This window comes from Triplophysa rosa, linkage group LG11, assembly GCF_024868665.1.
Source record: "Triplophysa rosa linkage group LG11, Trosa_1v2, whole genome shotgun sequence".
Classification (NCBI taxonomy): domain Eukaryota; kingdom Metazoa; phylum Chordata; class Actinopteri; order Cypriniformes; family Nemacheilidae; genus Triplophysa; species Triplophysa rosa.
In genome coordinates this window covers 1,176,376-1,189,276 of record NC_079900.1, presented here as the reverse complement: position 1 = coordinate 1,189,276, position 12,901 = coordinate 1,176,376, and the positions used below count along the sequence as shown (strand labels likewise).

The window sequence follows — 12,901 nt, the reverse complement described above, 5'->3', positions numbered from 1 at the left end:
AAAAGCAAATTACAACATGTGCTTTTGATTCCAAATATTTACTTTTAAATGCGGCCACTGTTCTCCTCAAACTACAGCTGTTCTAAAGTGGCAATAAGAATATTATCATATTAATATAACATTAGCAAAAAAGCTGTTTTTGGTATATGTGATATAGTTGCCATAGTTTACTTGTTATATTGGTACTATTTATCATTCCATAAACACTATTCAATCTCAAAATGAAAAGTACCATGGCAGACTTTAAAGTCTTTAAAAAAAAAGTCAACATTGAATTTAAATGACTCATTCATTACACTGTCTAAAAGTACCTTGATCATTAAAACTCTTAAAAACTCTTTATAAATCTTTACATGTAAAACATTTCAAGATTAGTTTAAATGTAAAAAATGCAAATCTACAACATCTACAACAAATTACAACATTCCACTTTTCACTATTGTATAATTATAGTTTTCAAATGTAATATTTATTTATAGAATTTTTTAAGTATATACCGTTTAAAATGCAATTACATATTAAGCAACTGTTTTAACTAACTGTACTTTTTTAAGGTGAAGAGTAATGTAACTGAAATGCACCTAACGCCATCATTGTAGCATTGCACTACAACATGGTGTACAATCGTTTTCTCGGTTATGTCAATGTCATACGCTTTTCTGTCACTAGGGAGAGATGTTTGGAACCCTCAAACACACACACACACACACACACACTACGTCCCGCCACAGCAGTCTCACTCACTGCAGCACCGTCCCGTCACGGGATGGATGAACCGCACTCGTCACGTCAGGGGCTGGTGCTGGGAAACGGTCCCGGCGGGGGCGCGCACATGCACGGGCTGTTCACGGACGCGGAGACCGGGCAGGTCACATACTGTCTGGAACTGACGGACAGCTGCCTCGCGGTCCAGAGGATTACCTTTACTCCTTCATCACCAGAGCGACTGGACCTGCGCGACTGCGCCGGGAGCCGCGCGTACCTGGGAGAGAGCGACCGGAGCGCGTATCTGTGCGCGTATTTCTACCCGTACCGCTACCGATGGATGGCTTCGAGTCCAGTCCGGCGCAGGGACGAGCGGCGCTTTCGGCTCGAGCTCAACGCAGATGATGATAATGATGATGCGCAAGCTAACCTGCGCGAGGCGGAGCGTTGGGCTCGAGCCATCCGAGGCAACAGCGCGCGCTGCGCCGGACACGCAAGCGGTGAGAAACAAAACTTATCAAAGAGTGTGAAACATGAAGTTTAAGGCTGAGCAAAACAGCAGAAACCATCAGATACATTCTACTGGTTTAATGGTTACAAATGCGAAGTGTATTGGGTTTAATGGAAACTAATGATGTTCTATTGATGGGATGGAATCTGAATCAATAGAACACCATATAGTCCTACTGGAATAAGACCCAAGCACACCACATGAATTAATTTTGTAATGGTTGTAATGGTGAAGAGCTGATGGTTCATATTGGGATCTGTAATGAAATCGCTTCAACGGCAGCACTTCTTGTTCGTGAAAACTATCTTGACCTGTAATGTGGTTGTAAGTTATGAATATTTGCCAGAAGGAAAACGTGCATCTGTTGAAATGACATTCCTGTTGAGAGCGAGTTTGACCTGCTGGATGACAGTCATGTTACACATGTAACCGGTGCTGTGCTTCAGAAAAACAGCTGAACCGATTAAGTCCCGAACACTCAGACTACGGTGCTTATTCTCGGAATAGTTTAATTTGAATATAAACAAGTATGCGTCATCAAAGTTACACACTTCATCTTTAAGATCCTCAAGACGGTGAACCATGTCTTGGATCATGGTTAAAGGGACAGATCACCCAAAAATGAAAATGACTTACCCTCGTACCCCCCAAACTTGTATTTCGTGTACTTTCTTTCTTCTGCAGAACACAAAAGAAGACATTTTGAAGAATGTTGATAATCAAACAACACCGAACCCCACTGACTTCCATTGTATGGACACAAAACCACTGAGACATTTCTCAAAATATCTTATATTGTGTTCTGCAGAAGAAAGAAACTGATACAGGTTGAGGTGAGGTGAATAAATGAAGGCAGAATTCTCCGTTTTGTGTGAACTATCCCTTTAACTCTTAATTAAACTTGGGCGATTTTAAAGATGAGTTGTGTGTGATTGCTTGAAGTGTTTTTACAAACAGGTTTCCCAGACACTCCTACGCCTCACACAAACAGGAAGTCCCGCCCCATAACCACCCAGTTGGTTAAGCCAAACGTTGACATGTCAGGCCACTTTAAGAGAAGACTCACAATTGTTTGTTTTCATGAAGGAATCACAATAGGAGTGTCTCTGTCCTATGAAAAACACACGACAGGAGTGATATAATGTGAGAATATATGATGGCAGCACACAGTTCTGCATATGCTTGAATAATTTATGAGTGCTTCAGCATATGTGATCCAGAGCTGATGATAATACACTATTTAACAGAATACATGTATTTTAAATGAGCTCCTCCATTTGAGCTCAGAGAACAGCACTCCATCCTTCATATCTGAAGGGTGACATTAACAAAAATCTGCATGTTTCCATTACTGGTAGGCAGTAAAATGATTAGCCTGTTGAAAAAACAGCATTTGCTGGTTAGGTAGGTTTTGATGTTTGAGTTTTAGGTAGCTGGTTTGTGCTGGTTTAAGATGTCATTTGCGGTTTAAGATGTAAGACTGTGAATGTGTATATTTATTAGATGTAGCTGCTGTCTTGGCCAGGTCCCTCTTGTAAAAGAGATTTTAATCTCAATGAGTTTTTACCTGGTTAAATAAAATAATGAAAGATGGTCATTTGCTGGTTTAAACTGGTCATTTGCTGGTTTTAGATGGTCATTTGCTGGTTTAAACTGGTCATTTGCTGGTTTAAACTGGTCATTTGCTGGTTTAAACTGGTCATTTGCTGGTTTTAGATGGTCATTTGCTGGTTTAAGCTGGTCATGAGCTGTTCCTAAACTGGTCATGTGTGCTGGTTTAAGATGGTCACTTGCTGGTTTTAGATGGTCATTTGCTGGTTTAAACTGGTCATTTGCTGGTTTAAGATGTTCATTTGCTGGTTTAAGATAATCATTTGCTGGTTTAAACTGGTCATTTGCTGGTTTAAGCTGGTCATGAGCTGTTCCTAAACTGGTCATGTGTGCTGGTTTAAGATGGTCACTTGGTCACTTGCTGGTTTTAGATGGTCATTTGCTGGTTTAAACTGGTCATTTACTGATTTAAGCTGGTCATAAGCTGTTCCTAAACTTGTCACTTGCCGGTTTTAGATGTTCATTTACTGATTTAAACTGGTCATAAACTGTTCCTAAACTGGTCATTTGCTGGTTTAAGATGGTCATGAGCTGTTCCTAAACTGGTCATGTGTGCTGGTTTAAGATGGTCACTTGCCGGTTTTAGATGTTCATTTACTGATTTAAACTGTTCCTAAACTGTTCCTAAACTTGTCATGTGCTGATTTAAGCTGGTCTATATGCTGGTTTAAGATGGCCATGAGCTGTCCCTAAACTGGTCATTTGCTAGTTTAAGCTGGTCCTGAGCTGGTTTTGGACCATCTTAAACCAGTTCAGGACCATCTTAAACCAGCACATGACCAGCTAAGGACCCGTTTAAACCAGCACAAACCAGCTACCAGCATATTCAAAACCTATCTAACCAGCATATGCTGTTTTTTTCAACAGGGTACCTCAGAGTTGAATGTTATTGCTCAGATGTGGCTCTTTCAGAGCACAGGATATTGAACGGAGTTCACGGGTTTGTTTAATTTTAAGTTAGTTTACTTTCTCCTAAAGTTGGTTATAAAATAAATAATCAAATGAGAGTGTAATAGTTGAAACATGTGAAGAGTATGGAGGTGTAAACAAATGTAGACTGTAGAGGTCAAATAATCTGGTTTTGCGTAAATTTGATGAGAAATGTTTGAGTTCATATTGAGATCTTTAACCTTAAAATTCCAACGTACCGCCAGATGGACAGAAACCATTCAAAATTAGATCTTCAGAATGCTAAGGGGTTATTGACAAATCTGACACACTGTTGACATATATCAACATACAATATCTGAGACGCACATGAGACTTAAGCAAAGTTTCCATTTGCTCTCCATTTAATATCATTGATGTCCAAGAGACATAATTAAGATGTTAAAGAGATCTCATCTAATGGTATTGTCCTTCAGTTTACAGTATTCCGGGGGAAAGTTTGTTAGTTAGTTAGGGAAAGTTAGTGTGGTTTTTCCTTACCTCTTTAACACAGATTCTAAAGATACAGTCATATGTGGTGACTTATTCAGTTTACATATAAATAGTTCGTGTGCATTTAAAATCATCTCCACACATTTCTCTCTGTGCTGTGTTTTTACACTAAATCAAATCAATAAAAAGAGAGAGAGAGAGAGAGAGAGAGAGCACATGCACTGCTGACAGAGTTCAAAAGTCACATCTCTTCTTGACGCTGTGATCCCTAGAGGAAGTGTGCGCTTCTGTGTGTGTCCAGATAAACCACAGATCTATCGGACTCTCTGTCAGAAATCTAAAAGTCCCTCGATCGCTCGGGTGACCTCTGACCCTTGACCTTTCTTCTGTCAGAGCTTGTGCGATCAGAGATTCACATGTGACTGAATACTGAATGTAGAGCTGTAGATCAGGATGAATTTTCCATACAGATGTGTCACGCTGACAGGGTGATTTTATGAAAATTAAGAACACATTAAACACATTCACGCTGTAATCCAGTCTGATGGTTTAATTACACTTCATTGTGATTCAGATGATTTGATGAATTAAGTGTGTTTAACATCAGTCATGTTGACAGCGTGATTGTGGACACAAACATCACTATTATTATTACTCATACCAATGGTTTGTGATGTAACCAAAGCCATGTTGACGGATCAATCTGCACTGTTTGTGCTCTGGACATGAATGATATCTGAAATCGTTTGGCTTGTTGAAGTCGTGTAAGTGATCAGACTTACATTTAGATGAATTAGGTTTATCCGCTGATAGCACACAAACACCTGGGAGACAGTCTGAATTTACATCTGCAAGAAGTATTTTTTATTGTTTGCTCATCTCTAATACGTGTCTAAAACGTTTCCTGTCAGATGTCATATTTACGTCTAGAATATGTCTGTAAGATGTTTATGATTTAGAATGTGCGTAAAACTGCTCTTTCTAAGACGTTTAGCAGATGTTTTTACACAGCAGATGTTCACCAGATCTTTAGCAGACATCTTACAGACGTACCTGGTGGGTATTCCAGAAAGCTGGTTGTGTGACATACCCGTGTAAGTTTAAGGGTTAGTTAGCTGATAACCTCAACTTTCGGTTCCAAAAACGGAGATAACTTTCAGGGTATGTAAGTAACCATAGCAAGTTCGATTCCCAGGCTGGCAGGTTTCCAAGGCTTTATTAGATGACCCCCTTTGGCATACTGTTCACATATTTACATTCTTATTATAATTTTATAGCCATTTACATAAAAAAATACATAAAAACTTAGAATTAAAATAGTCTCCATTAATATGACTACATCAGCAATTATTGCAAATAAAGCTGAAACGATGCAAAGTGAGTTTTCAGAAAACCAAATAAAGGTAGATTTTTTTAAGGAACATACAGAGAAGGAACAAAAAGAGATTTAATACTGCCTTCAAAATTACCAATGTGATGAAATACATATACACAACACAATTTTGGTAAAATACCATGGTAGACATGTTAAAATAACAGTTACAAACATCTCAACAAATCTACAGTTTATGTAACAAAGAGCCATGATGAGTATATATTTTAAATATTATAGTATAAAAATGGTGCATATATTTAAAATATTTATATATATAACAAATGAATATATAACAGTTATAGTTTTATAAACACATAACTTAAATAATTAAATTTTATGATTTTTTAATCCCGTACTTTATACGCTGATGCAGATTTAAGTCTTCTGTGAAAAAAACTCTGATTTATAACGTTGTTTTACAGTCATAAACTTTAAGCTTCCCGGCCGTTTCCATGGTGACTCGTGAAATCTGTGATCCATTGACAATGTTTTCATGTTGTTTCTGTGAGCGCGTTTACTCTGGGTATCTTTCTGGAGGTTGATTAAACTTACTCTTCAACGGGTTCTGGAACCGACACACCCCGAGTAAGCAAGGTTTGGGTTAATCAACCGAGAGTTCAGGGTTTAGCTGACGGTAAGTTAACCCTGCTTTCTGGAATACCCCCGGTCATTATCTCCATCCCTCAGAGAGTCTGTTTTCCGCTGTAAACAAACACCTGAACACACACACACGCACACACACACACACGCACACGCACACACGCGCATGCACACACACACACACACACACACACACAAGCCTATAAGTCTGATTGTTTAGCTGAGTAGCCGTACGTGCCATTTTTTCATTTGTCCACCGCATACATCATCAAGGTTTATTATGTCACAAACACATACATACATATTTCACAAAAGCAACTGCTATATTTCAAATTAGGAATGAAACTACAATGATTATATGTCCTGGCCAGGACGTGTCCGGGAAAAAGGGCACATATGGTCACCCTAACAAACATTATATTTTACAGCAAAATAAAATAAAACATTTCTGCAAAACAAAAATTATTAGGGCCATTCATATGATTTTGCATTGTGACATAATTATTTGTTAAAATAAGCTTGTTTACACTCTATCAAGGACACGCTATATTTTATCCAACACAATCTCACTGGAGTTTGTAATTATTTTACGAGGTGGCAAATTCGTATGAATTCGTACAAACTTTCGTTTGTTTTAGTAGGATTCGCTTTGGCGCCTGTGACATAAGGTTTGGGGGCGGGGCTCCAGTATTGCACTTTTCTAATAATCGTTTGTTTTTGTAAGATTCCCATCCTACAAATTCATAGCCACCTCGTAAAAGAGTGACGAATTCCTCATCACTAAATCAAACCATCATACAAACCTTTCAGCATTTTTACATTTTCAAATAAACATCATTTAATGTGTTTAATTATCAGTCGAGACACAAGCGTAGTGATAAACTTCTGATCGGTTTCCAATTTTCTTTCGCATTCCACAAAATGTGGGATTTTCTAAAACGTTTAACGCACCTAAACAACGACCAGAGAAACACACATTTTTGTCAAACACACACACACTGTACATATGGCGCGCACACACATATACAACCTATAGCACACACACCCCCCTCTGTGTTGTCACCATATGTTCTCAGTTGTGATGCAGTGATGCTGAGAGTCTCGTCATGCAGTGTGAACAATGAAAAACACATCACACTCTTTCTCTCTGGCTCTCTAAAAATAGACGTCTATTTGTAGAATTGTACCTTATGTTCTTTAATTTATCCCTGGGACTGTAAAATTATTCACACAAGAATCAGCTTTATGTATTGATATGCTGGAGTCATTTGTTAATGAGCTTGTGATGTCATCTTTGCACGCAACTTTACACAAGTACGCAGACATTCATGTTTGGCCGGCGTTGCTGTCTAGACAGAATCACAGACAAGGGCCAAAATGTGATGGTTCTGTTGTAATGCCACGTTTTTGCAAAGACAATCCCAGAATGCACAGCGACAAGCTTAGCAAAAAATCATCGACACAATGTGTATCTGTCATGATTATATTATGTCATGAGAGTATATTATATGTCTATGAAAGTCTGTGCAGGGCGAGCGTGAGGGTTTGATGGTAAATCGGTTGCTGTTTAATTTCATGCTTGTGTGGTTTCGCGTAATGAAAGCGCTGGAGTGTGGTTGTGTGTGAAGTTGTGAAATGAATTGAATTGAGTGTCAGTGTGATAATGATCGCTGTGAGTGAGATGTGATTGAATCAATCCTCGTACCTCTCTCTCTCTCTGTGAGTTGTGTCTCTGTTGACAGAGAGCTGTTGTTTGAGATCAGGGTCTTTCCGTTGTGCCAACTCCCCGCTGGCGTCCCGCTGAAAGCTGCCATTCATCCGTGTGTGCGCTGTGGCCTGGCACGGCCCCCGGAGGAGCTCATTACCGCCTCTTCTCCTCCGGCATTCTGGGATATGGATGTAACTCAGGTTAAAGAAGCTTGTGCTGTCGTTTGTTGAAAGACTTGAATCCAACGGAAGCGTCAGAGGTCTTTCCTAAGAAGCCCCTTGAGTCCATGTGTTTCAACACAGTGATTAAATCACAGTTACGTGAAGCAAAGCATATAAAAAACCTATTTACCACAGTAATGAAAGCCCTTCTGTAAAAAATGCAAAGAGTAATAATAATTCGACAAATTAGTAAGAAGTAAACAAAAAATCTCAAATAATCAGGGCATGTTTTCCACACAGTTTTTAACTAAATGAACACGTGGAAGATATGATGTGAATTAATTTTCATTCACATGCAGTAATATTGTAATATATAGAAATAAAACACAATGTTTACTAAAATACACAAACAACATTCACATGTGTCATGATCAGTGTTGGGCAAGTTACTCTAAAAAAGTAATGAATTACTAGTTACTAATTACATATTCAATAGTGTAATTAGATTACTGACTCTCTCCAAAAAGTATTTAATTACTAATTACTTTCTATATCATACATCAACCTTGATCAGTTAAGTGATTCAAGGATAGACATGAAACGGCTCTTTTAATTCATTCAAATAAAGAATATTAAACTACATAAAGTAGTATTATTAACTGACCAAAGTATTACAAATGTGAGAATTATACATTAAAGCACAGATTTTAAAGTTAGACTTTGAATTTTGATGTCAATTCCACTATTGCACACACATTTATTACACAAAGTATTTAGTTTAATTACATCAGAAGTAACTGTAATTAAATTACAGAAAAATAAGAGTAATCCCTTACTTTACTTTTTCAAGGCAGAAGTAATTAAATTACAGTAACTAATTACTTAGTAACTAGTTACACCCAACACTGGTCATGATGCACATGAATCATTGAATAAAATTTGTTCATCACTGTACCAAAAAAGTATTGTTTTTAAATATTAATGTAAATGAAATATATGTACTTTATAACCCATAATTACACATTTATATAACAAAATATCATTTGTAATTTAAAATTCTTTAATATAAATCTTGCTTCTAGAAATCAACTATATGATGTTTTTAATACGTTTTTAATAGAGTATTTTATTTAAACTTCACAGTATATTCACTTATTCATTTAGTTCAGTTTAGTTGAAGCTCTGGAATGATAAAACCAGTCAAAATACCTCAGTGAGGTGTGAAGACAGACTGACGGAGACCTCTGAGAGAAACCACTCAAACTAACATGATGATGCAGAAGATCAGTCATCGTTTATTCTCTCTCGTTTGTAAATCTGTATGTGAGTATTTCTTCAGTGGAACACAAAAGAAGATATTTTGAGAAATGTCTCCGTGTTTTTTTGTTCATACAATGGAAGTCAGTGGGGTTCAAAATATGTGTGTTCTGCAGAAGAAAGAAACTCATACAGGACATGAGGATGAATAATTGATAACAGAATGTTCATGTTTAGGGAATCTATCCCTTTAAGTAGCTTGATGAGGACACCAGCATCTATAAAACATACTAAGACTGAGGATGTGGTTAAAATAGTTCAGCTATAAATATAAATGATATGATATTTTACTCACGTGCACATCGCTCTAAATACATACCGTATGACTTCCTTTTCTCCATAAAACACAATTTCTACACACGGTTTTATGAGGAGTTTCTGACTCTTTCTCTCAGGAGAAATATCTGAGACGCATATGAGACTTAAGCAACAGCTCTCCGCGTGCTTTCCATTTAATCTCATTGATGTCTAAGAGAAATAACTGAGATATTAAAGAGATGTCTTGTGGGATTATTCGTACGGCGCTGTGAGAGAAGTGTTGAATGTTTTGTTCTGGGTGGAGGTTTTCGTGACAGTGTATAAAGGACTGTGTCACACCTTCATCATCACCTGAGGTGTCTGTCAGACCCGCTGTGCGTTTGTCCTCGGGGTGTTGAACATCTCACCTGTCATGTAGGTCAGTCGGGTCCCACGCGTAAACCGCTCCCCTGGAAACCAGTCCATCCGGCTGAACCGGCTCACACAGGTCCTGCGAGAACCCAAAACCTCCTGGAATATATAATAACAGCACTGTGTGTGTGTGTGTGTGTGTGTGTGTGTGTGTGTGTGTGTGTGTGTGTGTGTGCGTGTGTGCGTGTGTGCGTGTGTGTGTGTGTGTGTGGTTTTACTAGTTGTAATTCATGTATGTGTAGAAAAAAGTTTTGAACTGTTATTGACTGTTGTGCTTTCTCTCTTTCAGGTGTGTTGTTTTCTGAGGGTCTTCGCTCATGTGGTGTGATGGTATTGGTCAATCCTCAGAGTGGGTGGGGTCAAGCAACGGCTCTCTACAACAGTCACATCCAACGGATGCTCACAGAGGCGGATATACCCCACACACTGGTCATCACAGGTCGGTAAAGCGCACACACACACTCTTTCATCTCTGTGAAAACATTCATCTCTCACAAAGTCACGAGTATCTGCACACAGAAGAAACCACAATCATCTGAGAAATACATCGCAGAGTTCTTTATGGAGCACGTAGTTCTACTACAAACCTCACAGAACTCACACACATCCTCATTGTCTGCTGATGTAATCAATGCTTTCAGGAGAAATACTGTTTTTTTTTATAATTGCTTAGACACTAAAAGTGAAACCATTCACCCATTCACCCAATCTTTAGATCAAGTCTGCAAATCCGAAAACACATTACATGCTTTAAACGCTATTGTAAAACAAACTTTTTGCAAAACTCTACACACAGGTCTTTACATCAGACACAACATTTCAAACTAATAGCACATGTGTTTCATTGGGAAAATACTGACATTAAAAATTCTACACTCATTTACAGAGGTGTGCGGAAACACTTCCAACTTTTTTGTTTACTTACTGCACATGTAGAAAGTGAGCCAAAGATGATGACGAGAGGATGAAGACAGCGTGCACAATATCTTTTTCACTACAGCAACAAGCACATTTGCTCACAGAATCTTCAAACGTATCTGTTACTGTTGATCCCTCAGCAGAGGTGTAAAGAGTCCCTGAAAACCATACTTGAGTAAAACTACAGATACCTTGCATTGACAACGACTCCATTACAAGTTACAAGTCACCAATTCCAAAAGGATTTGAGTAAAAGTCTTTTCTACTGAATGTAGGCTCAAAGCAGCACTAGTCCTGAAAACTTACAGTAAGAGACGTGTCAGTGAAAAACAAGAAACAGTTGATTCGTGAGGCGAGCAATCGCATCAAACTGAACACCTCAAGACTCGACTCCATAGCCTACGTCTATTACAAACATTTAAGGTCAAACCAATATCCTTCAAAAAGCTCTCGTCATGTGAAGCATAAAATGACAAAAGTCAAAACCTTTTAGCACTGGACATGCTGGTTTTGGCCTTATCGCCGGCTGCAGTCGTTTCCTCATCCCACATAAAACACCAGCGACGTCAACTGCCTGATACTGCACCCGCATTCACATAAAGAAGCCATGTTGACATGTTTCAGTAAGTCAGGGCAAAATGCACAAGATATAGCACCTTCAATGCCCTGTAAATGGCCATATTGCTTCTTCTGTCGCAGAAATAAACTGCTGCAGATAAAGATATGTGCCATGCTAAATGTAATGGAGTGAAGAGTACATACTTATTCAAAAATGCAGTCAAGTAGAGAGTAAAAGTTGCTAATATCTAAAATACTCAGTACAACTACAAAGTAGCCTAAAAGATACTTAAGTAAAGTAACTAATTACATTTACTCCAATACTTTACAGCACTGTCCCTCAGTCAAACTCAATAAAAATACAATGTTTTCAGAATACAATATCTGTGTGCGTGTGTGTTCATAGGGAAAACAAAAACACTATAAACATTTCTGTTTATAGTGTAAATCTATACATATATACAGTGTGTATGTGTAAATGTAGTGCGATGCTATGACAAACTCCTGTGCACTTCACGAGAGAGAAGCGTTTTACATTGTTCACATCCGTGTGTAGTTTGGCGTGTATGTGGCGAATTATTTTATGTTTGTGTGCAGAGTTACTATATGCAAAAATTCAATTTTTAGAAGAGTTAACGTAGTTTTTAATGACGTGTTTGCTTTTGCAAGATGTGTGTGACACTTTGCATTTCGTGTGTGTGTTTGGTGGAATTGTGTGTAGAGTTTTGAGAAATGGAGCCATAGTTTCAAAATTTGTGTAAGAGATTTGAAAAAACTAATATAACCAATAATACCGCAACCAGCTTTTCACTAGCCAATCACGTTTCCAGGAATCAAGTCCCGCCCCCTCTCTTATGAGAATACTGACTGTATTGAATGCCTTTCAACACTGAAATATGCTTTAAAAGAGAAATGTCTGGGCCAATTCATTGTATTTCTTTTAGTTAGAATATGTCATTTATTATAAGAGGCTTCAAATTGAGCCACGCTTCCAAAATGTTCTATTTAAATCTATTTACCTACGCTATTTAACCTAATCTATTTAAATGATATACATTCTAAAGTGTAATGGGGTTAAAGACTGCAGTGTTTAGCTCATATACTGTAGCTCTCATGTAGTTAAACATTTAAATATTAAAACTTTCATGAACGGATGGCAAGATACTGTGATGTGTGTGTGTGAATGTGGGTCACTATGATGTGTCTCAAGCTATGAGATCTGTCTGCATCAATTAACACACAACACTTGCACCACACTCAAGTGTGTGTGTGTCATTCTCAGCTGTAGGCATTACTGCTGAATCAGTCAATGTGAATCTTCCTGAGAAGACACACACACACACACACACACACACACACACACACACACCACACGCACACACACACGC

The 12,901-nt window shown here is 38.1% G+C and overlaps 1 protein-coding gene and 1 long non-coding RNA gene across 2 annotated transcripts in view; one reads left to right on the top strand and one right to left on the bottom strand.

Annotated features, from left to right (window-relative positions):
• Positions 1 to 524: 524 nt before the first annotated feature.
• The window catches only part of LOC130561107 (sphingosine kinase 1), a 17,661-nt gene continuing 5,284 nt past the window's right edge, over positions 525 to 12,901 (top strand). Inside the window, exons 1-2 of the mRNA XM_057345243.1 lie at positions 525 to 1,205; positions 10,327 to 10,476. Coding sequence (XP_057201226.1) covers positions 614 to 1,205; positions 10,327 to 10,476 — 742 coding nt within the window. The 5' untranslated portion in view covers positions 525 to 613. The remainder of the gene's footprint in view (positions 1,206 to 10,326; positions 10,477 to 12,901) is intronic.
• Positions 5,433 to 10,105, bottom strand: LOC130561189 (uncharacterized). Its single transcript, XR_008963793.1, has 3 exons — positions 9,261 to 10,105; positions 7,888 to 8,068; positions 5,433 to 6,298 (listed from the first exon to the last, which is right to left on the bottom strand). It is a non-coding gene; the product is annotated as an uncharacterized LOC130561189 (long non-coding RNA).